Source organism: Patella vulgata, chromosome 1 (assembly GCF_932274485.2).
Source record: "Patella vulgata chromosome 1, xgPatVulg1.2, whole genome shotgun sequence".
NCBI lineage: Eukaryota > Metazoa > Mollusca > Gastropoda > Patellidae > Patella > Patella vulgata.
Genome location: NC_065879.2, coordinates 63,314,641 through 63,341,312, shown reverse-complemented (window position 1 = coordinate 63,341,312; position 26,672 = coordinate 63,314,641). Strand labels below are relative to the sequence as shown.

Sequence of the window (26,672 nt, the reverse complement as noted above, 5' to 3'; positions counted from 1 at the left end):
ACTGCAAGTTCAAACCAATCTGATTAAAATTAATTCAGCTATTGAGGTTTAAGTATCTGAAAGCCAAAAACTGTTTTTAAATTTTCAATTACAACCTTAATCCGGTTGATTGGCTGATGACGTCACAGGCACTACACATACTATATACATTATCTATACAATACACACCACCAGTTGACAAGTGTGTCGGTCCAATTAACATGTTACTGGCATAATCATAATCACCGAATTATCGTCTTGCGTTGTTATAGATTAGACAGTTGTGATTGGAACATTTTAAGGTGAATTTAAAATGCCGTATCATGCCGTTGATCCATTTAAGGTGCCATTGTTTAAAGAGGCCTTGTGACAACTGAAGAAGACCTAAGCAATTAGCGCATTTACCGGTAATTTGGATAACCCCGTAATACTTGATATTCCAAACTATTCTCTATAAGTACAGAAATACAAATGATGCCAGTTAATTGTCGATATATTCATTACTAGCTATATCTTATAATAATAACCATTTCTATACACAAAGAACAACTTTTATCGTAACTCCATTTGGAATTCACAGCGAATATGGAATTTTCCAATGAGCATGCATAGATCGCCCTCATTTCTCAGTCAATCAACGTTGGGAATCTTTTTGCCATGTACGGTTCCATGCACTACGGGCGTAGTAACTGAGGTTAAACTTTGGCGCGAAAATTCCATGGGATTCATGGACATGAATATCAATTACACCTGATGCCGTTTGAAGAGTGATTAAACTGTCAATGCAATTGTAAAATACTTTTATTATAAAGAATATTTCATATCAAGTCAATTAAATGTTGTTTAAACGACAGCCAACAAATAATACGATGCTACTTGATTACAAAAACACAAAAATTAAATAATAATTAAAAACAACTGATGAGTAAAACTTAATTATTTTATACAATAAATATGTGTGTGTACGATTCTACCATTAGTTCATTTGTGGGTACTACGCACACGTTCCACCTAGAGTGATGTCTTTGATCTGGCCGGCGTAAAAAAGATAATTACCTAATCAGCATTCTTAAACCCACTAACAATCAATGCTAACACCGAGATGTAATTTATTTAATGACCCCTAAGTCTGTATAACTTTAGTCGGATTGATTAATTAATGACAGATATTAACGATACTACTTGTCATATTATTATCAATACACAAAGATAGTTAGATGACACTTCTCAATCTGTCTGTTATTCCATTTAGATGGTTACCAACAAAATTTATTTGTACTGTATATTGAGATATTTTTTCGCATTTCATTTTTACGGTCTATTTCCGAGTAATGAAGTCAAATCCGCCGTACGATGATAACGGATCGTCATTTACAAATCGCTTTTCAATCATGTTTGACTTTTATAATACAATTTGCATGACTACATCTTTTCACCTCTGTACTTTTTTACTCGGGGAAATTAGAACCACAATACTCTTTTGACGAAAATGTATCTCTAATCAATTGGACTGCAAACGATGTTAGAGGGTATTAAAATTGCTGTCATGAGAAACAAATTCTAAATTGAATCTTAAACTAAAATGAATTACAAAACAAATTATTCCGTAGTCAATTGTTTTATTTAATTAAGGAACTAAGGAGGATTAAGGAACCAGTCAGGCGTTAAGGAGTACACACGTCGGCTGTATATAGGTAATTAAGGAATAAACATTCCGAATATGCATTTGGTCACTGTGACGTCACTGGCGTCTGAGGGGATTAAGAGTGTTTTCGATAATTGGCAAAGTCGTTTTTACGCGAGGTCTATTTTTACGACTTTGAGTGAAGATAACTGAATTAATTTCAATCAGATAGGTGTGAACTTGCCGTAAAGTGGATATAGTAACCATTGGCTACACGTATCTCAAAGTTTCCAGGCCCATCTTATGTGCACTTTAAAAGCTATAATACTAGTAATTTAGACCTGTGTCACAAAGTCATCCTGTATAAAAATTTATCAAATGTGAATAAATTTGTTAACTAACCGTGTTTTTGGTTGGCGCGACCGCACGTAACCAATTAGTATCGTCCACAACCTTGATATACCATACTTTTACACTGTTTGCGTACAAGTGGCGGTCAAATATTGAAAGGAACCAAGATCTTTGGGTTATAAACATGTATTTCAAGTTTCATCAAAATCGGATCAAAATTATGAGCTCTAGAGGGTCCACAACCTTGATATGCCATACTTTTACATTGTTTGTGTACGAGGGGCGACCATTTTGTCCGGCAGTTTTAGTCCGTTTTTCACGAAATTCGAACTCAAACGTCATTAAGGTGTAACGGTGATATATTCAAACATTTTTTGAAATCGGAATAAAATTGTCACCTTCATAGGGTCCACAAGCTAAAAACGTGATTTTTCGTACAATCAGGGGACATAATTCAGAAAGTTACGATCTGATATGTGCGAATATCAAAAGCAACCAAGATCTTTGGGTTACAAACATGCATTTCAAGTTTCATCAAAATTGGATCAAATTGGTGACCTCTAGAGGGTCCACAACCTTGATATACCATATTTTGACACTGCTTGCGTTCGAGGGGCAGCCATTTTGTCAGGCAGTTTTGGTCAGATTTTTACGAAATTCGAACTCAATCTTCATTAAGGTATAACGGTGATATATTCAAACGTTTTTTTAAATCGGAATAAAACGTGATTTTTCGTACAATCAGGGGCCATAATTCAGGAAGTTACGGTCCGATATGCACAAATATCGAAAGGAACCAAGATCTTCGGGTTATAAACTTACATTTCAATATACAACAAAATCAGATAAAAATTGTGACCTCTATAGGGTCCACAAGCTAAAAACGTGATTTTTCGTACAATCTGGGGCCATAATGCATGAAGTGACAGACCTATACATGCCAATATCGAAAGCAAACGAGATCGTAGGGAGATAAACCTATATTTCAAGTTTGGTTGAAATCAGATAAAAATTGTGACCTGTAGAGCGTCCACAAACAATTGTGGATGGACAGGGTTACTGGTATCAAGTTACACCAGAGGTTGAATATGACAACTGAATGATATATACCCACTTGGCTATATTTGCCTTGATGTTTCTAATGTGAATTAACCCAATTATCTCCAGCATAGAACACATAAACCTCTACTGACTGATTCAAGGGCATTTCCCCAACCAAGTCAGTGCTAAAAAGTATATTTCAGCTTGAGACAGCGCAAGATCGACAATCACATAAACATCACGCCACATTATTTATATCCCAGAAATACTTACCATAGGTGCTCTTATTCCATCATTAGGTTCCTGTGTTTTAATATTACCCTCAGATTGTGACAAGGACTTGAGATCTAAACCTGCACAAAAATACCCACCTAAAATCACAAAAGATAGGCCAGTAGCTGACATCGAATATCTTGCCACCTTTGCTTCATCAAAAAGCAATTTAACATTTTAGTGAAAGAATGTGTTCATTATAGCTTTCTCATTCCAAAAATCAAAGTTCTTAGAGAAATACCTCACAGTCTTGATAAAATCTGCTTTTAATTTCGCGCTACATATCTCCGCCCAATCAACAAAATGGAGTGTTTTGAGAGGTTCCTTGTTGACTAAAATGGTCATGTGACATGATTCAACCAAAGGGGCGCTTCATAGCAATAAAAGTGGCAGCCTCCATAACGGACAAAGTAAGGGACAAAGCATAGGAAAATTCCCCAAATCTAAAGAAGTAATGTATTATTCACGTGGAATCAAGTTAGTTCAAGGTTTACAGGTCTTGAATACATTCAGATAGGAAAAATTTAGGACCATTGCTGCAGAGTGGCTGTAAAGAGAAAGAAATGAAAGGGTTATAGCTGTGATTCCAGATGATGGTGAATCTAGGACGAATTTGAAAATAATATCAGGGATAAATGGTTTCACTCGATTCGCTAACAGAAGAGATACAAAAAGAGGTTTTGATTAGTAGGATCAGTATTTCATGAAATGATTACAGTTGGAAGGACCAGAAGCAATTTGCCAAAGTAAGTTAAAGCTAGGCCTAGTTGAAAAATAATGTTTAGAAAGTTTGTTAATCTACATTTGTTCCTTATTATTTTCTTTCGATAAATGAGTTCCCGCGTGCAAATTGACAGTGCACATTTGATATTTCGAGGTAGTTATACATATATAAAAGGAGGCAGATTAACAGCTTGCCAGGCAAATTGCTCACATTGCACAGCTAACCATAGAATATATATAAACTTGTGTTTGTACAATAATTGTATTGATTGGACAATAAATTCCATTTTATTTATTCATTAATACATCCACCTTCCATTTATTTCAGAACTGACACTTACAGATCATCCAGTTACTTCATTCACCATTACATAATTTAAAAGTGAAAGGTTATTTGTTGATATATTTTACCAGCAGAAAATATGATGGATAAATTACCAACCTCATCTACTGGATACAAACAATACTGACACATCACATGTTATTTGAGGAACTGAATCCAACAAGAACTTTGTATAATTAATGCTATTTCCTGATGGATGGAGATTAAATTCTACTTTAGACTGTGATATTATAGTGACAGTGACTCATTTTTGCATTATATAGTTTTAATTTGTGTTTTTATGTTCACATTTTGTGTACTCTACATGTATGTTTTATATAAAATACTGTCTATTATGTTGTTGATGACAATGTGTAAATGTGTTCAGCAATGTGTAAAAAATAGATTGGACTATCGAAGAGACGAAAAATGTCTACTTCATTGTCGCTTTACATGTTAATCATGAACATCGAGCAAATTTAGAATTTTGATACTTCTACCTAGCAACCATCATTATGACGTTGGTTGGTGTCACCACCTTGTGCTCAATTTGGTGATTGACCACCTGATCGGGATCATTATGTTGACTGACACAAACAACTCGCTCTTCGTCAGGTTGAATGGTTTTGGCAGAGTGTTAAAATTTAAAACATATATATATATATATATATATATATATAAAGAGAGAGAGAGATGTGGTTTAACGTCCGCTCGATCATTTCGGGACTAACATATGGTTCAATTTTATTTCAATGATTTGCTAGCGCGTAGGGTCTAGCAGCAGGAGGATAACAGAGGACACAGAGAAAACCCATGAGGTTGGACAGGCGACCCTATTCCTTATCATGTACAACCGGTGAATCGATGCTGAAATTGAAAACAACATCGAACGTGATATGGTTGGCAAATACTATTTCAAACCAAGCAGGATAATGAAGACAAGCAGACGTATGGAAGCCGATAGGTACTCTTTAGCTCCTTCGGGACTTCATGTGCCAAGCTGTGTAATCGCTATGAGGAAATTTTGCCTGTACAGTGGCACTACGACCTACTCTTATTTGGAATACTTTTATGTGACGCACCAGTGGATCTCCTGGTTAGTGAGGCAGCACCTTACTGCCTGAGTGGCGGGATGTAGAATATTTTGTTGGGGGTGGGGTGGGGGGATCCCTCAACAGATCTCACAAGTTTACGAAATTGGGTCACAATTTCTATCAGCTAATCCACCAGTATACATATTTTATCATCTATACTAATATTTGTGACTGTTGTTGGTCTGTCTGTTTGTCTGTCTGTCTGTTCGGGGTTGGCGGCTACACTAGGTCTGCCCCGAGTCTGAAATTTGGGGTATAGGGGTAGCTCGGACCGGGGAGTAACATAGGCCAGGTGGCGTTAGTCTACCACTTCTGGTTTCAGAGTTATGACCCCTGAGCGAAGCCGGGTATCCTGCTAGTAGTTTATAAGAGATAAAATTGTGACTAGTTTCATTCATATTTTACTCTTCAGACTGATTGAACTTACATTGCGTGGTTTTATTTATCTTAAAATGTTTCCACATGTTATAGTTTGTTTACATATTAACGATTGGCTAATTAAAGACATGTGACCAGTACCTACATCCAAATATGGTTTAAAGATTAAGATTCTGCAGTAAAATAAAAATACTACGGGGTTAGAACCTAGGAACTATCTATATTTTTATTCAGTATATATATTTCTATTAGTCAAAGCAAAGTTCTTTTGAAATTCCTGATGCTGGAGCAAAATGTTTCTTCTGATAACATTATTTAGTACCAGGTACTGGCCTAAGAAAAATGGGGTTAATTGTTAACCATACCATAATGAAGATGAGCATACGCCATGCAGTGTAGTGGAGACTAAAGCTTAAAGCACTTATTGTGGTACTTTCAGCGACTGACCAACAACGTTCATCTGTGCAATTCAATCCTGACTGATTGGGATGGTTCTTTAATGTCCATAAAGATAGGTTGCCAGGCAACGAAACATACGCCCACAGCAGCTAAATCGTCTGGGCAGTCAACAAGACGTCGCATATTTTTACTTCTTTCGGTAATGAAACATTTATAATACACTAAAATCTGATTAAGAGTAACAACTCATGAAGTAATTATCAGAAAACCATTAGAATTTGTTTGGTTTTTATAAAGTTCTGCCCCATGCTAACGTTATATATACAAAACTTTTAATATCAAGTCATAAAAATTCATTGAAAATCAATATACTTGTTCGTCTCAAGCTCTTAAACTCTGTGTATCAATCTGAAGTCAATTGGATGATAACTTTAGCCTCTAGAGCGTCACAAAATTTTTCAAAGTGATCAAGGGCCATAACTGTGACAGTAATTATCGAAAATCACTGACCAGCGGCTGCCAGGCAGGATACGCCCACATTTTCGAGAGATGGATAGAGAACAAGCTAACAAGAAAGTGATTTTTCCTACAATCAAGGGCCATACTTCAGGAAATTACAATTCGTTATGCGCAAATATCAAAAGGAACTGAGATCTTTGTGTTATAATCTTACATTTCAAGTTTCAACAAAATCGGATAAAAATTGTGACCTCTATAGGGTCCACAACCTTGATATACCATATTTTTACGGTATTTGATAAAGAACGGCAGCCATTTTGTCTGTCAATTTTGGAGCGATTTTCACAAAATTCGAACTCAGCTATCCGATACGCGCGAATATCGAAAAGGAACCGAGATCTTTGGGTTATAAACTTACATTTCAAGTTTCAACAAAATGGGATAAAAATTGTGACCTCTATAGTGTCCACAACCTTGATATACCATATTTTTACGCTATTTGAGAACGAACGGCGGCCATTTTGTCTGTCAATTTTAGGCCGATTTTCACGAAATTCGAACTCAGCCATCCTTCGGGTGTAACGGTGATATAATAATACAGTTTTTTAAATCGGATAAAAATTATGACCTCTATAGGGTCCACAAGCTAAAATTGCGATTTTTGGTACAATCAGGGGTCATCATTCAGAAAGTTACGGTCCGATATGCGCGAATATCGACAGGAACAAAGATCTTTGGGATATAAACTTACATTTCAAGTTTCAACAAAATCGGATAAAAATTGTGACCTCTATAGTGTCCACAACCTTTAAAAACCATATTTTTACACTATTTGAGAATGAACGGCGGCCATTTTGTCTGTCAATTTTGGGCCAATTTTCACGAAATTCAAACTCAGCCATCCTTAGGGTGTAACGGTGATATAATCATATTTTTTTTTAAATCGTAAAAAAATTATGACCTCTACAAGCTAAAAGCGCGATTTTTGGTACAATCAGGGGCCATAATTCAGGAAGTTACTATCCGATATGCGCGAATATCGAAAGGAACCGAGATCTTTGGATTATCAACTTAGATTTCAAGTTTCAACAAAATCGGATAAAAATTGTGACCTCTATAGTGTCCACAAGCTAAAAACGTGAATTTTCGTACAAACAGGGGCCATAATCCATGAAGTTTCGATCCAATACATGCCAATATCGAAAGGAACCAAGATCTTTTGGAGATAAACCTATTTCGTCAAAATCGGATAAGAATTGTGACCTGTAGTGTGTCCACAAACAAATTGTGGACGGACAGGGGTGACGGCATAATACGTCCACATGAAAATGTGGGCGTATAAAAATGAATAGACTTCTTTGTCTTATGACCTTAAACACTGTGTATAAATTTAAAGTCAATCGGATATTGACTTTAGCCTCTAGAGCGTCCACAAGATTTTTCAAAGTGATCAAGGGCCATAACTCTGGCAGTTAATATTGAAAATCGCTGAAAATCAATCGGCTTCTTCATTTCATGGCCTTAAACACTGTATATAAATTTAAAGTCAATCGGATATTAACTTTAGCCTCTAGAGTGTCCACAAGCAATTGTGGACCGACGGACGGGGTGCGACGACAATATACGATCAAATTTCAATGTGGGCGTATAAATAAGACATTTTATCCTGGTATTCTATAACACAACTTCAAATGGAAAAGATATTACCAGGTAACATTAATGTAGCACCAAATTCTGTAGAAAATAATAGGCCTACATTTTTGTTCTTTAGATCGGGTATCAGTAATGAAATAGGCATATAGCATCTCTCACATCATCAATAATGTTAAAATTACCTTTTCCATATAAAACAGCCACTCTTGCATTTTCATCTTTTTCAAAGTCTTGGAAAGCTTCAATAAGCTGTTTAGCTGTGAATGGATCAACAGCATTTCTCTTCTCTGGGTTATTTAATCCAATTAATGAAACATGACCCAATTTACCAATATCTAAATTACCTGAATTACACAAAAAAAAATCAAAAGAATCATTTTACAAATTAAAAAGGTCATATCAATTTTACAATTGCTGTATCTGCAAACATAATAAAGAGGTATAAACACTTTGTGATCATCACCAGTGGGTAAAAAAAAAGATTTCAACTAAATGTGATTTGTCTATATATACAGCAGGTTTATGGCGCTGAATCGTTGTCATATTAAGAGAAAATATATTGAAAATTACAAAGTCAAAAATGGCCATTTTCGAGATTTTTCACTTGTAAGTATCACATGACACAAAATCACTCGGGAAAAAATTAACAGTATAAAACCTATATAGCTAGTTATGATTTTCTAACTCAATACTTTTCGCTTTTGCAAATTCACAGTAACTTTTTTATCTTTGCATTTTCAACTATCAGATTTTCTCCATTGCAATTTCTCCAATCTAACTGACCATATAAGGAAAGGGGCATATTTTCAAGTTCAGCCGAGGTTGACATCATAACTCATTTTTTTTCTTACTGTCTGGACTAAAATTGATACATTCAGAGCTCTTTGGTTAGCCGAGTGAATAGTAAATGCAGGAGGACAGCATCACACATAAACAATCAACGACACACAAGACAAAGCAGTGGAAACGACACACAATATAGGCTACACATATATTTCAAACAATAAACAACAAACGTATATATATATCAAATCAAATGGAATGGATCCTCTGGGGGGGGGGGGGGTGGAGGGAGGCTAGCCGTAAGCATCTACTGTGCTGTACGGGGGTGGGGGAGGGGGGCTAGCCGTAAGCATCTACTGAGCATTGGTTGATTTATTATATTTAAAAAAATATCTAATGTAATATGTTACTTGTAGCGGTGTACTTTATTTGAAGTACTAGTATGTAAACATGCATTTGGATTGAAGACCACATAAAACTCATTATCTAATGTAATATGTTACTTGTAGGTAATTAATTAACTTTAGGTACCATAGCGGTGTACTTTATTTGAAGTACTAGTATGTGAACATGCATTTTGATTGAAGACCACATAAAACTCATTATGGCTATATATAATGGCTACCGGATAATTGTTAAAAAAATTTTGCTTTGAAAAAGTATAAATAAACCTCTGCTAATGAATACCATCGGCTGCCAGGCAGGATACGCTCACATTTTGCAAGAGATGGATAGAGAACAAGCTAAAAACAAACAGGATTTTTTGTACAATCAGGGGCAATAATCCAGAAAGTTATAGTCTGAAATGCGCAAATATCAAAAGGGACTGAGATCTTTGGGATATAAAGATATGTTTTAAGTTTCATCAGAATCGGATAAAAATTGTGACCTATAGAGGTTCCACAACCTTCGTATTGCATACTTTTACACAATTTGCGTACAAAGAGCGGCCATTTTGTTGGGCAGTTTCATTTCGATTTTCCCAAAATTCGAATTCAACCTTCATTATGGTGGAATGGTAAAATATTTAAACGGTTTTTAAAATCGAAAAAAAAAATTGTGACCTCTAGAGAATCCGCAAGCTAAAAATGCCTTTTCTCGAAAAATCAGGGGCCATAATCCAGGAAGTTAAGTTCGGGTATCCGTGATTATCAAATGGATCCAAGATCTTAGTGTGTAATGGTGATATATACACACATTTTTTTTAAATCAGACAAAAATTCTGACCTCTACAGGGACCACAAGCTAAAAACGTGATTTTTTGTTCAATCAAGGGCCATAATTCAGGAATTTACGATCCGACATGCGCAGATATTGGAAAGAACCAAGATCTATGGGTTATAAACTTACATTTCAAGTTTCATCAAAATCAAAAGAAAATTGTGACCTCAAGAAGATCCAAAACATTCATATACCATATTTTTACGCTAATTGTGTACAAGGGGTGGCCATTTTGTCAGGCAGTTTTGGTCTGATTTTCACGAAATACGAAGTCAACCAAAATTACGGTGTAACAGTGATATATTTGAATGGTTTTTTTTAAATCGGATAATAATTGTGACATCTAGAGGAACCTCAAGCTAAAAACGTGATTTTTCGTACAATCAGGGGCCATAATTCAGGAAGTTAATATCCGATATGCGCGAATATAGAAAGCAACCATGATCTTTGGGTTATAAACTTACATTTCAAGTTTCATCAAAATCAAAAGACCTCTAGAGGGTCCACAACATTGATATACCATATTTTTACGCTATTTGAGTACGAGGGGCGGCCATTTTGTCTGTCAGTTTTGGTCCGATTTTTACGAAATTAGAACTCAACCATCCTTAGGGTGTAACAGTGATATATTCAAACGTTTTTTTAAATCGGATAAAAATTATGACCACTATAGGGTTCACAAGCTAAAAAACATGATTTTTCGTACAATCAGAGGCCATAATTCAGGAAGTTACTATCCGTTATGCGCGGATATCGAAAGGAACCGAGATCTTTGGGTTATAAACTTACATTTCAAGTTCATCAAAATCGGATAAAAATTGTAACCTCCATTGGGTCCACAACCTTGATATACCATATTTTTACGCTATTTGAGAACGAGGGGCGGCCATTTTGTCTGTTAGTTTTGGCCTGATTTTCATGAATTTCTAACTCGGCCATCCTTAGGGTGTAACGGTGATATACTACAAAGTTTTTTTAAATCGGATAAAAATTATGACCTCTATAGGGTGCACAAGCTAAAAACGTGATTTTTCGTACAATCAGGGGCCATAATTCAGGAAGTTACAGTCCGATATGCGCGAACATCAAACAGAACAAAGATCTTTGCGTAATATACTTACATTTCAAGTTTCATCAAAATCAGATAAAAATTGTGACCTCTAGAGTGTCCACAAGCTAAAAACGTGATTTTTCATACAATCAGGGGCCATAATCCATGATGCTACGTTCCGATACATGCCAATATCGAAAGTAACTGAGATCTCAGGGAGATAAAGCTATATTTCAAGTTTCGTTGAAATCGGATAAAAATTGTGACCTGTAGAGCGTCCACAAACAAATTGTGGATGGACGTCCGGACGGACGGACAAACAAACAAGGGCGAGGACAATATACGTCCACATGAAAATGTGGGCGTATAAAAATGATTTACTTTCATATTTGATGGCAACCACATAATCCATTAGATTTCAATATTGACTGTGACCAGGTAGGCCCTGCTGCATGTGTTGCAATCCCAACTACTGTACCTTAATATGTTGATTGATTAAAAAGGTAAATTAAAATATTCTGTGAAACCAACCCAGCGATAACAATAATGCGCACCTCTCATTTCAGGGATTTTTTATTGTCCCCCGCCTTTCAAAGAAAGCAGGGGACTATTAAAATGGGTTCGTCCGTCCGTCTGTCTCTCTTTCTAATTGAGCTAGAATGTTCAAACTTGGTGTAGGTGTTTATTAGGTGAATGCCTTGATGGAGGTCGAAGATGAGAATTTTCTGCTTACGGTAAGCAGAGATAAGCAGTTTGATTGGTTGATGCTTTGGGACACGATAACTTTAGTTTTAATTAAGTGAGAGTGAGGACACTTGGTGTATAGCTTTATTACATCAATACCTTGACTAAATTCGATAATGAACAGTTTTTGCTGAGACACAATAACTCTCCTTCTAATTGAGGTAGAATGTTCAAACTTGGTGTAGGTGTCTATTAGGTGAATGTTTAAACTTGATGTAGATGTTCATTAGGTGAATGTTTAAACTTGATGTAGTTGTTCATTAGGTGAATGTCTTGACTGAGTTCAATGATTAACATTTCGAGCTGACGCTAAGCAGAGCTAATCGATTTCATTTGTCGATGGTTTGGGACAAGATAATCTTGATTCTATCTGATAGAGATTGGTGAAACTTAGTGTATGGTTTGATTGCTCAAGACTTTTGAAAAATGTGCGATTAATTAATATGTATACTCTTTTTATTTTGGGATTTCGGCAAGGGACATCAGCCTCACTGTTGGCTTGTTTTTTTTAAATTTTCCACAATTACAGAGCTTTCTTTAATGGTAGAAACATGATACTCTCTATCATGTCCTAATTGTCTTGTTTGCAAATTTATTCTTCATCTAGTCGTTTGGATGGGACGAAAAAATGGAGCTCCCGTGTATACATTGGCATGCAATGATATAATGCAATGATGCAATGATTTGTATATATTTTGCTGTGGTTTTCAGCGAAACCTCATTAACAATATTTTTCTCTGAGCAGACACTGACTTTTTGGGAATTTATAAATATGTCAAAGTGACAATTGCATTTTTTTTAAGTCATATGTTAAAATCTATACACAGTCCTACATTGTTAAAGAATAATCCTATCATTAATCCTATAATTCACTAGTGTCAGTTGAGAAATTGACAAGAAACATCATTTTCCTGTTTAAAGTAAAACGTTTGATATTGACTTTTCCAAGTACCGTGGGTGGTAAGAAAATATTTCAAATTTTTATGTGAATGTCTTATTATTAAGTGCTAAAATAAATCCAAATGATTGTATAATAGTTAAAGAAATGTTTATATTTTGAATTTCTCAGAAAATATGAAAATGTCGCTTAACTATAAAATTAAATCTATATGGTGAGAGTGTGATAATTCTTCTTAAAGTAATTTAGAATTATTTTCATTACCTAGTGTGAAAATGTTTTAGACCAATCCAACCATTCATTCATTTGGGTTTCTGATCTTTATTCAATTTGGAACACTAAATATACACAACAAAAAGAATTGAAAGGATTGATCGAGGTTTAATTTTTCAATGAAACTTACAGATAAGTTTCATTGAAATCGGTTGGTAATTGCGGTCTGTAGCCGTGCCACATGAAATGAGTGGTAACCTGATATCTCAGAAACCGCTAACCGGAAGTGGTCGAAATTTTGGCTACTCTGAGATATTACTAATGTTATCATATTCTGTAAGTTTCCTGCATATCGGTTCATAATTGCGGTCTGTAGCCGTGCCACATGAAATGTGTGGTAACCCCCATATCTCGGAAACCGCCAACCGGAAGTGGTCGAAAGTTTTCCTACTCAGAGATGTTATCAATGTTATCATAATTTGTAAGTTTCATTAAAATCGGTTAACAATTGCGGTCTGTAGTCGTAAGACTATTTTGAAATTCTTGTTTACCACATGTGGCAAATAGCCACTGCCTTTTTTCTATGGTTGGTTCAATATGATAGGATATGGGGGAATTTTGTTCAGACAAAGGTGTATCTGCCTTATCCTCATCAAATTCTAACTGTCAAGGATACTTCTTAACATGCATGCCAACATTTACAAGGCTTGACCTCAGTTTTGAGTTTAACTCGGCGCTATTGACACATACTGGATTCGAACCTTAAAATTGAGTGTAAATAAATGTGTGATATTCTAGTCGAGTGAAGTCCATTATGTGCGCTTTCTGCCGGGTAGACTAATCACCGCTTGCCTTCTGCAGCCACAGACATAGTGCCTTATAACTACATTTGGGGCAGAAACTGGTAGAAAAGGGGAAAACAAACTTCCAATCAAACATTGATTAGTTTAATCGTTCACATTTCCTGGTCAATAAATCGAAAGTAGACCAAATAAACGGGGAACAGAGCATGCAATGTCGTATAATTTTCCTGAATAAAGATGACATCCTATGAATGGGGCATAAATGGAATAAGTGTAACCTGTGCTAGCTCCAGATGTATAACTTCTAAATGAAAAGCGATTAAAAATATTGATTGTTGGCAGTGTTTTGCAAACATTACGGATGACGACTGCAGATGCCATTTTCACCTATCACCCGGCCTAAGTACCACGAGAATTTGCAGTCGAATATATCAGTCGATGGTCGATTAAAATTTAGGAATACATTCAAATTTCATAATTTATCATCGTTTTCGTCTATTTTTTTTTTGTTTTCCCTCAAATTCAAACTTGATTGTTAAAATTAAAACTTTATTGCATTTTTCCTTCAAACGATCCCTCTCTTTGCTAGTAAGGTCATCAACTAGGGTTAAGGGTCAACGAATGAGGTCATCGACTGAAATAATGCCATAAATCGCAGGACTTAATTCTAAAAAATAGCTTATTTTTAGTCTGTGCACTATGCATAAAACTGACGACAGCATAGTATTTAGTTGCTTGGAATTAAAACAACAATGTGGAGTGATTTATGGAGGACTATAGGCTAGCTAATTTTAGGAGACGATTGAAGAAAATAGTACCGGTAATGTAAAAACCTCGAATAAGTCGATGGCTTATTAAAATTTTGGAGAGAGAGAGAGAGAGAGAAATGGGGTTTAACGTCCATTCAACACAAATTAGGTCATTTCGGGACTAACACATGGTTCAATTTTATTTCAATAATTCGCTTGCGCGTAGGGGTCTTTAGCAGTGGGAGGAAACTGGAGGACCCGGAGAAAATTAACCCCCGAGGTTGGACAGGCGACCCTACTCCTTGTCACGTACAACCGGGGATTCGAAACTACGCCAGTTGACTCAATGACAGGCCTTATGATACAGCACGCACATGCTAACCATTCGCCCATCCAACCCCCCTAAAATTTTGGAATAGTTTGTACAAAATATAAGTTAAAAGAAAAAACGCACTAATTCCAATATCGTTTATCATTGCTTTTGTCTATTTTTTATGTTCCCTCATGTTCAAATTTGATTGTTCAAATTAAAACTTTAAGGTGTTATCTTAATAGTTATTGCCACCGCTGCTTAATAAAGTCATGCTTTACCTTTTCCCTCGTCATATAATATTGAGCGACAGATTTATTTGACTGGTTTATTCGACTGGATTATTTGAGGCAATATGAAAATGTCACTCACTAGATACCACATCCCCACACGCCCGCTCCCCCTCCACCCCACCCTCTTTCTACGGTCATATATAGGGACTCTATTCTTTTCGAGGTGGGGGGGGGGCGAAAATATTAGTATCTACTTATGTACATGTATCACTTAAGACACCTGGTGAAAGACCTAGCCCCCCCCACCCATCCCCTGCACCCGGCTCCTTCAGCTATGGCTACTTAAGCATCTCCTAAATACCTTAATTATCAAACTACTTTTGCCCGCAACATAGGACTTGATACTAATATTATCGGCCCTCACCTAAAAAAGAATAAAGTATCCATATATGACCGCATGCAGAAAAGGGTGCTGGGTAGGGGCGTATGCGGATGAGGTTTTTGACTTCAGTCGATAAAATTAAGCTCAATATTAAGCAGCGGTGGCAGTGGACTAAGATAATATAAAGTAGCAAATCATACTCGTAGCTATAGCTGAAGGAGCCGGGGGCATGGGGTAGGGGCCGGGGGGGGGGGGGGGCTTCCCAACTTGTTTCAAGTTCGACTTTACGGGAAAAAGTAGTTTGATAATTAAGGTATTCAGGCGATGCTTAAGCCACAACTGAAGGAACCAGTGGCTCGGGAGGGGGTGGGGGAGGTCTTCACCAGTCTTAAGTGATACATGCACTTAAGTAGATACTATAGTATTTTCGCCCCCCACAACCTCGAAAAGAATATAGTCCCTATATATGATATGAACGTAGAAAGAGGGATGCGATGGGGTGGGGTGGGAGGGAGCGTATGGGGATGAGGTATTTGACATTTTCAAGTTCGATTTTACGGGCAAAAGTAGTTTGATAATTAAGGTATTCAGGCGATAGTTAAGGCATAACTGAAGGAGCCAGGGCCTCGGGAAGGGGGAGGGGAGGTCTTCACCAGTCTTAAGTGATACATGTAGCCTACTTAATTAAGTTGATACTAATATTTTCGCCCCCCCCCCCCACCTCGAAAAGAATAGAGTCCCTATATATGATATGAACGTAGAAAGGGGTTGCGATGGGGAGGTAGCGTGTGGGGATGAGGTATTTGACATTTTCATGTGGCCTCGTCCAGTCGATAAAATCAGTCAATTAGTTCAGTCTATAACATCAGTCAAATAGTTCAGTCAAATCCAGTCGAATAAACCAGGCACTCAATATTAAGAAGCGGTGACAGTCATGGACAAAGATAATATAGAGTAGCAAATCATGCTCGTAGCCATAGCTGAAGGAGCCGGGGGCATGGGGTAGGGGCCTTCCCAACTCGTTTCAAGTTCGATTTTATGGGTAAAAGTAGTTTAATAATTAAGGTATTCAGGCGATAGTTAAGCCATAACTGAAGAAGCCAGGGGCTCGGGAGGGAAGGGGGAGGTCTTCACCAGTCTTAAGTGATACCCCGTGTCAGTGATGCAGGACGGAGGGCCTGACAAGGACAGCTGTCTATTCCTTCGGATGAGACGAAAAACCGAGGTCCCGTGTAAACATTGGAATGCACGTAAAAGATCCCTTGGCAATTGGAATTCGATATAAGAGTAGGCGATAGTGCCGCTGCCCGGGCAAAATTTCCCTCATAACACACTGTATGGCGTATGCCCGTCTTCATTAGCCCAGTATAGGAGCAGAACAGTAGGACGTTAAACCCAATTTCATTTCATTTCACTTAAGTGATACATGTACTTAAGTAGATACTAATATTTTCGCCCCCCCCCCACCTCGAAAAGAATAGAGTCCCCATATATGTTATGAACATAGAAAGGGGATGTCACGGCCATGGGGGTGGGGTGGGAGGGAGCGTGTGGAGATGAGGTATTTGACATCTACTTAACCATCGCCTAAATACCTTAATTATCAAACTACTTTTGCCAGCAAAATCGGAATTGAAACTAGTTGGGAAGCCCCCGGCCCCTACACCATGCCCACGGCTCCTTCAGCTACGGCTACGAGCATGATTGGCTACTCTTTATTATCTAATTCATTGCCACCGCACTGGTCTCCAAAGCTAAGCAAAACTTATCTCAAATTAACATAAAGCCTCGTTCAGGCAATGGCCTGTGGATGGATTTCAGAATCTCAATTTACGTAGCATCTCAATTTACTCTAACGCCAGCTTGTTCACAGCAAAATTACAGATTCAGTAAAAACAACGATGGTGAAATATTTTATTTTTAAACGATTTATTTTATTTGTAAACGATTTTTAACTACATCTATAAGTATATAATTGATTAAGAAACAAGAAATAAGTTGGACCATATTAAACAATATCTTAAAATAAGTTGGTATAGATAAAAAAATATTAAATGTGGTTTCAGGCAAAAATCTTATTAACAAAAGTATATAATTCATTAATTTGGCCTGATGAATTATCGATTGGCCCACATTAAACAATATATTAAAATCATGGGTCTAGATAAAAGATAAATGTGGTTGCACATAAAAATCTCGACCCCACTATCACCCCCATGTTTTTGTTTGTCTAAAATTTCGAAATAATTTTGGTCCCATTAAAATTACCATAAATTGGTATGTTCCAAATTTAAGGAAAAGGGAAAATTTACAAATTTGGACTTGTAGCGTGACGGACCAACAGGCATAATAGATCTTGAAATAATTTTGACATTGTTTAATATAAGAAAAACTAAATAATGTATAATAATTATTGAAATACAAATATAAATCAAAATTTCTTATCTATAAGTCAATAATTGATTAATAAATAATATAATCTATTCAACAGATGAATTAATTTTGTCCTCATTCTATGTACTTATAAAGCATTAGGTTACCCTAACACAACTGACAATATAAACATGTGAATATTTATATCATTCTTTGTAGGCTTTTCTGACAATCTCTAGAGACTGGTATCATCATATTATAGTATATACTTATTTGAAACAATGATGTAGATATGAGTAGTCAGTATTGAGGGCCGGCTAGGAAGGGGGTGGGGGCAGAATTTTCCCCAAGTCCCCAGAAAAAGTGGAAGTGTTTACTCACTATATATAATATAATTGAAACATTATAACAGTAGACACCAGTCCTACAACTTCATTAAAACAAAATACTATTTTGGCAGTAACAAGATTATAATTTGTCTAATTTAACATCAGATATTTTGATTACATTTACAAAGACTTTCAATGGGAAATATGAATATTTATATCAAAACCTTATCTATAAGTATATAATTGATTAAGAAATGATATAATTTATTCCGACTGATGACTTATCAGTTGGCCTACATTAAACAATATTCTAAAATATGTGGGTATAGATAAAAAAGATAAATGTGGTTGCAAGTAAAAATCTCGACCCCACTACCACCCCCATATGTTTGTATGTCGAAAATTTCAAAATAATTTTGGCCCCATTAAAATTACCATAAACAGGTATGTTCCAAGTTTAAGAAAAAGGGAAAATTTACAAATTTGGACTTGTAGCATGACGGACCAACAGGCATAATAGATCTACCCCCTCCCCCAATCACAAGATGTATGTGTCGAAATTTTCGAAATAATATTGACCCCATTCAAATTCCCATAACGGTCATGTTCCAAGTTTAGGAAAGTAGAAAATTTAGAATTTTATTCTGTAACATAAAATATGGGCATATAAAAATATCTAATTATTGTTTAATATAGGCGTATAATGTAGAAAAACTAAATAAAGTATAATAATTAGGGGAATAAAAATATAAATCAAAATCTCTTATATATAAGTAAATAATTGATTAAGAAATAATATAATCTATTCAACAGATGAATTATTTGAATTTTGACCTCATTCTATGTACTTATAAAGTATTATGTTACCCTATATATATAAAACAACTGACAATAATATAAACATGTGAATATTTATATCAATCTTTGTAGGCTTTTCTGTCAATCTTTAGAGACTGGTATGATCATATTATAGTATATAGGCTTACTTATTTGAAACAATGATGTAGATATGAGTAGTCAGTATTGAGAGTCGGCTGGGAAGGAAGTGGGGAGGTGGGGGCAGAATTTTCCCAAAGTCCCCAGATCAACAGGAAGTTTTTACTCACTATTGACCTTACATTGCAAAATACATAATTATGCGTATAATATAAATGAACAATTATAACAGTAAACAACAGTCCTACATCTTCATTAGAAAAATACTATTTTGGCAATAAGATTATAATTGGTCTAATTTAACATCAGATATTTTGATTGCAATAACAAAAACTTTCAGTGGGAAATATGAATATTTTAAAACCTCTGATCTATAAGTATATAGATGATTAAGAAATAATATAATCTATTTCGACTGATGACTTATCAGTTGGCCCACATTAAACAATATTTTAAAATCCGTGGGTATAGGTAAAATAGATAATAAATGTGGTTGCACGTAAAAATCTTGATCCCACTACCACCCCCATATGTTTGTATGTTGAAAATTTCGAAATGATTTTGACCCCATTAAAATTACCATAAATTGGTGTGTTCCAAGTTTAAGGAAAAGGGAAAGTTTACAAATTTGGACTTGTAACATGACGGACCAACAGGCATAATAGATCTACCCCCACCCCAATCACATGTTGGTATGCCGAAAATTTCAAAATTATTTTCACCCCGTTTAAATTCCCATAACGGTTATGTTCCAAGTTTAGGAAAATGGAAAATTTAGAATTTTGTTCTGTAACATAACATATGGGCATATAATTTAGAATTTTGTTCTGTAACATAAAATATGGGCATATAAAAAATATCTAATTATTGTTTAATATAGGCGTATAATGTAGAAAAACTACATAAAGTATAATAATTAGGGGAATAAAAATATAAATAAAAATCTTATATATAAGTAAATAATTGATTAAGAAATAATATAATCTATTCAACAGATGAATTATCAGTTGGCCTACATTAAACAATATTTTAAAAGATGTGAGTATAGATAAAAAAAAGATAATAAATGAGGTTGCACGTAAAAAATCTCGACCCAACTACCACCCCCATATGTTGGTATGCCGAAAATGTCAAAATTATTTTGACCCCGTTTAAATTCCCATAACACGGTTATGTTCCAAGTTTAGGAAAATGGAAAATTTAGAATTTTGTTCTGTAACATAAAGTATGGGCACATAAAAATATCTAATTATTGTTTAATATAGGCGTATAATGTAGAAAAACTAAATAAAGTATAATAATTAGGGGAATAAAAATATAAATCAAAATCTCTTATATATAAGTAAATAATTGATTAAGAAATAATATAATCTATTCAACAGATGAATTATCAGTTGGCCTACATTAAACAATATTTTAAAAGATGTGAGTATAGATAAAAAAAAGATAATAAATGAGGTTGCATGTAAAAATCTCGACCCCACTACCACCCCCATATGTTTGTATGTCGAAAATTTCAAAATAATTTTGGACCCATTAAAATTACCATAAATAGGTATGTTCCAAGTTTAAGGAAAAAGGGAAAATTAACAAATTTGGACTTGTAGCATGACGGACCAACAGGCATAATAGATCTACCCCCTCCCCCAATCACAAGATGTATGTCGAAATTTTCGAAATAATTTTGACCCCATTCAAATTCCCATAACGGTCATGTTCCAAGTTTAGGAAAATAGAAAATTTAGAATTTTGTTCTGTAGCATAAAAATATGTGCATATAAAAATATCTAATTATTGTTTAATATAGGCATATAAGAAAAACTAAATGTATAATAATTAGGGAAATATGAATATAAATCAAAATCTCTTATCTATAAGTAAATAATTGATTAAGAAATAATATAATCTATTCAACAGATGAATTATTTGAATTTTGACCTCATTCTATGTACTTATAAAGTATTATGTTACCCTATATATATAAAACAACTGACAATAATATAAACATGTGAATATTTATATCAATCTTTGTAGGCTTTTCTGTCAATCTTTAGAGACTGGTATGATCATATTATAGTATATAGGCTTACTTATTTGAAACAATGATGTAGATATGAGTAGTCAGTATTGAGAGTCGGCTGGGAAGGAAGTGGGGAGGTGGGGGCAGAATTTTCCCAAAGTCCCCAGATCAACAGGAAGTTTTTACTCACTATTGACCTTACATTGCAAAATACATAATTATGCGTATAATATAAATGAACAATTATAACAGTAAACAACAGTCCTACATCTTCATTAGAAAAATACTATTTTGGCAATAAGATTATAATTGGTCTAATTTAACATCAGATATTTTGATTGCAATAACAAAAACTTTCAGTGGGAAATATGAATATTTTAAAACCTCTGATCTATAAGTATATAGATGATTAAGAAATAATATAATCTATTTCGACTGATGACTTATCAGTTGGCCCACATTAAACAATATTTTAAAATCCGTGGGTATAGGTAAAATAGATAATAAATGTGGTTGCACGTAAAAATCTTGATCCCACTACCACCCCCATATGTTTGTATGTTGAAAATTTCGAAATGATTTTGACCCCATTAAAATTACCATAAATTGGTGTGTTCCAAGTTTAAGGAAAAGGGAAAATTTACAAATTTGGACTTGTAACATGACGGACCAACAGGCATAATAGATCTACCCCCACCCCAATCACATGTTGGTATGCCGAAAATTTCAAAATTATTTTCACCCCGTTTAAATTCCCATAACGGTTATGTTCCAAGTTTAGGAAAATGGAAAATTTAGAATTTTGTTCTGTAACATAACATATGGGCATATAATTTAGAATTTTGTTCTGTAACATAAAATATGGGCATATAAAAATATCTAATTATTGTTTAATATAGGCGTATAATGTAGAATAACTACATAAAGTATAATAATTAGGGGAATAAAAATATAAATAAAAATCTTATATATAAGTAAATAATTGATTAAGAAATAATATAATCTATTCAACAGATGAATTATCAGTTGGCCTACATTAAACAATATTTTAAAAGATGTGAGTATAGATGAAATAAGAAAATAAATGAGGTTGCACGTAAAAATCTCGACCCCACTACCACCCCCATATGTTTGTATGTTTGACGGACCAACAGGCACAATAGATCTACCCCCTCCCCCAATCACAAGATGTATGTCGAAATTTTCGAAATAATTTTGACCCCATTCAAATTCCCATAACGGTCATGTTCCAAGTTTAGGAAAATAGAAAATTTAGAATTTTGTTCTGTAGCATAACAATATGGGCATATAAAAATATCTAATTATTGTTTAATATAGGCATATAAGAAAAACTAAATGTATAATAATTAGGGAAATATGAATATAAATCAAAATCTCTTATCTATAATAAAATAATTGATTAAGAAAAATAATATAATCTATTCAACAGATGAATTATTTGAATTTTGACCTCATTCTATGTCCTTATAAAGTATTTTGTTACCCTATATATATAACACAACTGACAATAATATGTGAATATTTATATCAATCATTGTAGGCTTTTCTGACAATCTCTAGAGTCTGGTATTATCATGTTATAGTATATGATGTAGATATGAGTGGTCAGTATTGAGCGCCGGCTATAGGGGGGGGGGGGGGGAGGGGGCAGAATTTTCCCCAAGACCCCAGATCAAATGGAAGTGTTTACTCACTATTTACCTTACATTGCAAAATACATAATCATGCATATAATATAAATGAACAATTATAACAGTAGACACCAGAACTACAATTTCATTAAAAAAAATACTATTTTGGCATTAATAAAATTATAATTTGTATAATTTAACATCAGATATTTTGATTGCAATAACAAAAACTTTCAATGGGAAATGCGAATATATTAAAACCTGTTATCTATAAGTATATAATTGATTAAGAAATAATATAATCTATTTTGTCTGATGACTTATCAGTTGGCCTACATTAAACGATATTTTAAAATATACTAAACAGCAAAACAAATGTCAGTACGATTTCAAAATCAGAGAGGCACTTTAATCAAATCATTCTAGAAAACGACTTACTAAATGGATCAAAGCAATTTTTTGTGAACAGTATGTTGACACATTTGTGGTTAATTCATCACAATTCTAAGACATTAAAAGAAGGTTTATAGTCTGTACACTGTCGATACATCAGTATCTGGTGTGTCTACCGCGAGTGTCAATAACAGCAGCGCAGCGTCTGTACATGGAGTTGACCAGAGGATTGATGAACGCCATTGGCACCTGGAACCACACTCTCAGAAAAGCCTGGCACAATCCATCGGCTGTGTTTGGTTCGGTACAACATTATTAAGTCTCCTCTGAATTTCATCCCAAAGATATTCAATCGGGTTTAAGTCCAGACTAAAGGCTTGCCAGTGCAAGATATTGACACCTTTCTGCTGTAGAAAGTCCCAAGTAACTCTGGCAGTGTGGGCACGGGCGTTGTCATGCTGGAAAACGTTGTTTCGTGACATGCAAGATGTGGTATAACGTGGGGTCTGAGAGCTCGATCGATGTAGCACACTGCGTGATGCCGCCTCCTCTCCCTGGACCAAGATTTTGGAACACCACAGGACCCACTTTCTGGTTCAGGCCGATTCCACACCAAACCATTATGCTTGGACCTCCCCATGAGTCTCGTTCCATGACACATTGGTCAGAATAACGCTGGCCATGTCGACGCCATATTCTGGTCCTGCCATCTGCAGTTGATACACAATACCGACTCATCTGTGAACAGAACAGTTCTCCATTGCCTGTCTCGCCGGTTCTGGTGTTGTTGGGCAAACTGTAGACAGACACGTCGATGGCGAAGGGTGAGGATCAGTCCACAGTAAGGTCTACGGTAATGGATGTTCTCTCTGGTGAGACGTTGGTGCACTGTATCGGTACTGTTGGGTCTCCCGTGTGTTCCCACGGTCTGATGTGCTGTCTCATATGCCTGTGCTGTCACACAACATAATGGTCTTATCGCCTTGTGGTAACCCTTGATCAACTAGTTCGGGGGCGATAATCCATGGTGTTGGTGTTGGTAGTATATGTGGGTATAGATAAAAAAAAAAGATAATAAATGTGGTTACGCGTAAAGATTTCCTCGGCCCCACTACCACCCCCATATGTTTCTATGTCGAAAATTTCGAAACGATTTTGACCCCATTAAAATTACCATAAATTGGTGTTCCGAGTTTAAAGAAAAGGGAAAATTTAAAATTTGGACTTGTAGCATGACGGACCAACAGGTATAATAGATCTACCGCCCCCGCTCAAACACATGATGTTGGTATGTCGAAAATTTCAAAATAATTTTGACCCCATTTAAATTCCCATAACGGTTATGTTCCAAGTTTAGGAAAATAGAAAATTTAGAATTTTGTTCTGTAACATGAAATATGGGCATATAAAAATATCTAATATTGTTTAATATAGGAGTATAAGAAAAACTAAATAATGTATAATAATTTGGGAAATATAAATCAAAATCTCTTATCTATAAGTAAATAATTGATTAAGAAATAATATAATCTATTCAACAGATGAATTATTTGAATTTTGACCTCGTTCTATGTACTTATAAAATGAAATGAAATGAAATGGGGTTTAACGTCCTACATATGTACTTATAAAGTATTATGTTACCCTAACACAACTGACAATATAAACATGTGAATATTTATATCAATCTTTATAGGCTTTTCTGACAATCTCTAGAGACTGGTATCATATTATAGTATTTATTTGAAACAAAGATATAGATATGAGTGGTCAGTATTGAGTGCCGGCTAGGGAGGGGGGGGGGGGGCAGAATTTTCCAAGTCCCCAGATCCACTGGAAGTGTTTACTCACTATTGACCTTACATTGCAAAATACATAATCATGCATATAATATAAATGAACAATTATAACAGTAGACATGAGTCCTGCAACTTCATTAAAACAAAATACTATTTTGGCAGTAAAAAGATAATTTGTCTAATTTAACATCAGATACTTTGATTACAATAACAAAGACTTTCAGTGGGAAATACGAATATAAAGCCCCAGTGGGGGTTGGATGGCCGAATGTTTAGCGCATGCACACTGTATCATAAGATCTGTCAATGAGTCAACTGGCGTGGTTTCGATTCCCCGGTTGTACGTGACAAGGGGTAGGGTCGCCTGTCAGACCTTATGGGTTTTCTCCGGTTTCCTCCCTACGTGCTAGTGAATTAAAAAAAAAAACAACCCAAGTTGTATATCAAAATGTCACTTTAAAACATGTTAAAATTCACACATGAGAAGAGAGGACAGTCACTTCTCCCTTTGTCATAATAAAAAAGATAGTTTGCCAGGCAATGAAACATACGCCCACAGCAGCTAAATTGTTCGGGCAGTCAACAAGAGTTGTTGCATATTTTTACTTTTTTCAGTAATGAAACATTTATAATGCATTAAAATCTGATTAAGAGTAACTTTAACTCATTATAAGTAATTATCAGAAAACCATTAGAATTTGTTTGGTTTTTATAAAGTTCTGCTCCGTGCTAAAGTTTAGTATACAAAACTTTTAACATCATGGATTTAGCTGCTCAAGTCATTGCAAGACCTTAAACTCTGTGTATCAATCTGAAGTAAATAGGATGATAACTTTAGCCTCTAGAGTGTCACAAGATTTTTCAAAGTGATTGCAAGGGCCATAACTTTTGCAGTAATTATCAGAAATTCCTGAAAATCAGTAGGCTTTCTTCGTCTCATTTAAACACTGTGTATAAATTTAAAGTCAATCGGATATTAACTTTGACCTCTGTGGACGCCGGACGGACGGGGGTGACAACAATATTTGACCACATTTCAATGTGGGCGTATAACAAGTTAAAACATGAGGTCTAGCTGATTGATATTTGGTGTGGGAAAAAGAATCTGCTTGCTTTCTGTCCATTAAAGTTTTCCTTGTTGAGGATGACTCTTCTCAGACAAAAGTTACCTGAAGAGGGAAAGAAGAGCCAGCAGCCACACAGAAAAATTTAAACATTAAAAATAAATACATGACATTAAATTTTAAAACACAAATAATATAGATTTATCTGCACTGTCAATATTAATAGATGATTGGATCCAAAGACAACTGACAATATAAAAATGTGAATATTTATATCAATCTTTGTAGGCTTTTCTGACAATTTCTAATTTCTGGAGATCATATTGAGAGCCAGCTATACAACCTTAATTGGGGAGTTGGGTGGCCAAATGGTTAACGCATTGAGTCAAGTGGTTGGTTTTGATTCCCCGCTTTTACGTGACA

At 35.1% G+C, this 26,672-nt stretch overlaps 1 protein-coding gene across 4 annotated transcripts in view; it reads right to left on the bottom strand.

The window, feature by feature from the left end:
- Positions 1 to 26,672, bottom strand: part of LOC126813891 (enoyl-CoA hydratase EchA19) — a 178,036-nt gene that overhangs the window by 30,060 nt on the left and 121,304 nt on the right. For 2 of the 4 annotated variants that reach the window (XM_056102317.1, XM_056102348.1), the window contains exons 1-3: positions 14,288 to 14,423; positions 8,479 to 8,640; positions 3,269 to 3,366 (exon numbers count right to left, since the gene is read on the bottom strand). The exons of the other annotated variants lie outside the window; for them this stretch is intronic. In XM_056102317.1, the coding sequence (XP_055958292.1) occupies positions 3,269 to 3,366; positions 8,479 to 8,640; positions 14,288 to 14,390 (363 nt within the window). In that variant the 5' untranslated portion in view covers positions 14,391 to 14,423. Of the gene's footprint in view, positions 1 to 3,268; positions 3,367 to 8,478; positions 8,641 to 14,287; positions 14,424 to 26,672 lie in introns of those variants that run through there. 4 annotated transcript variants of the gene reach the window in all.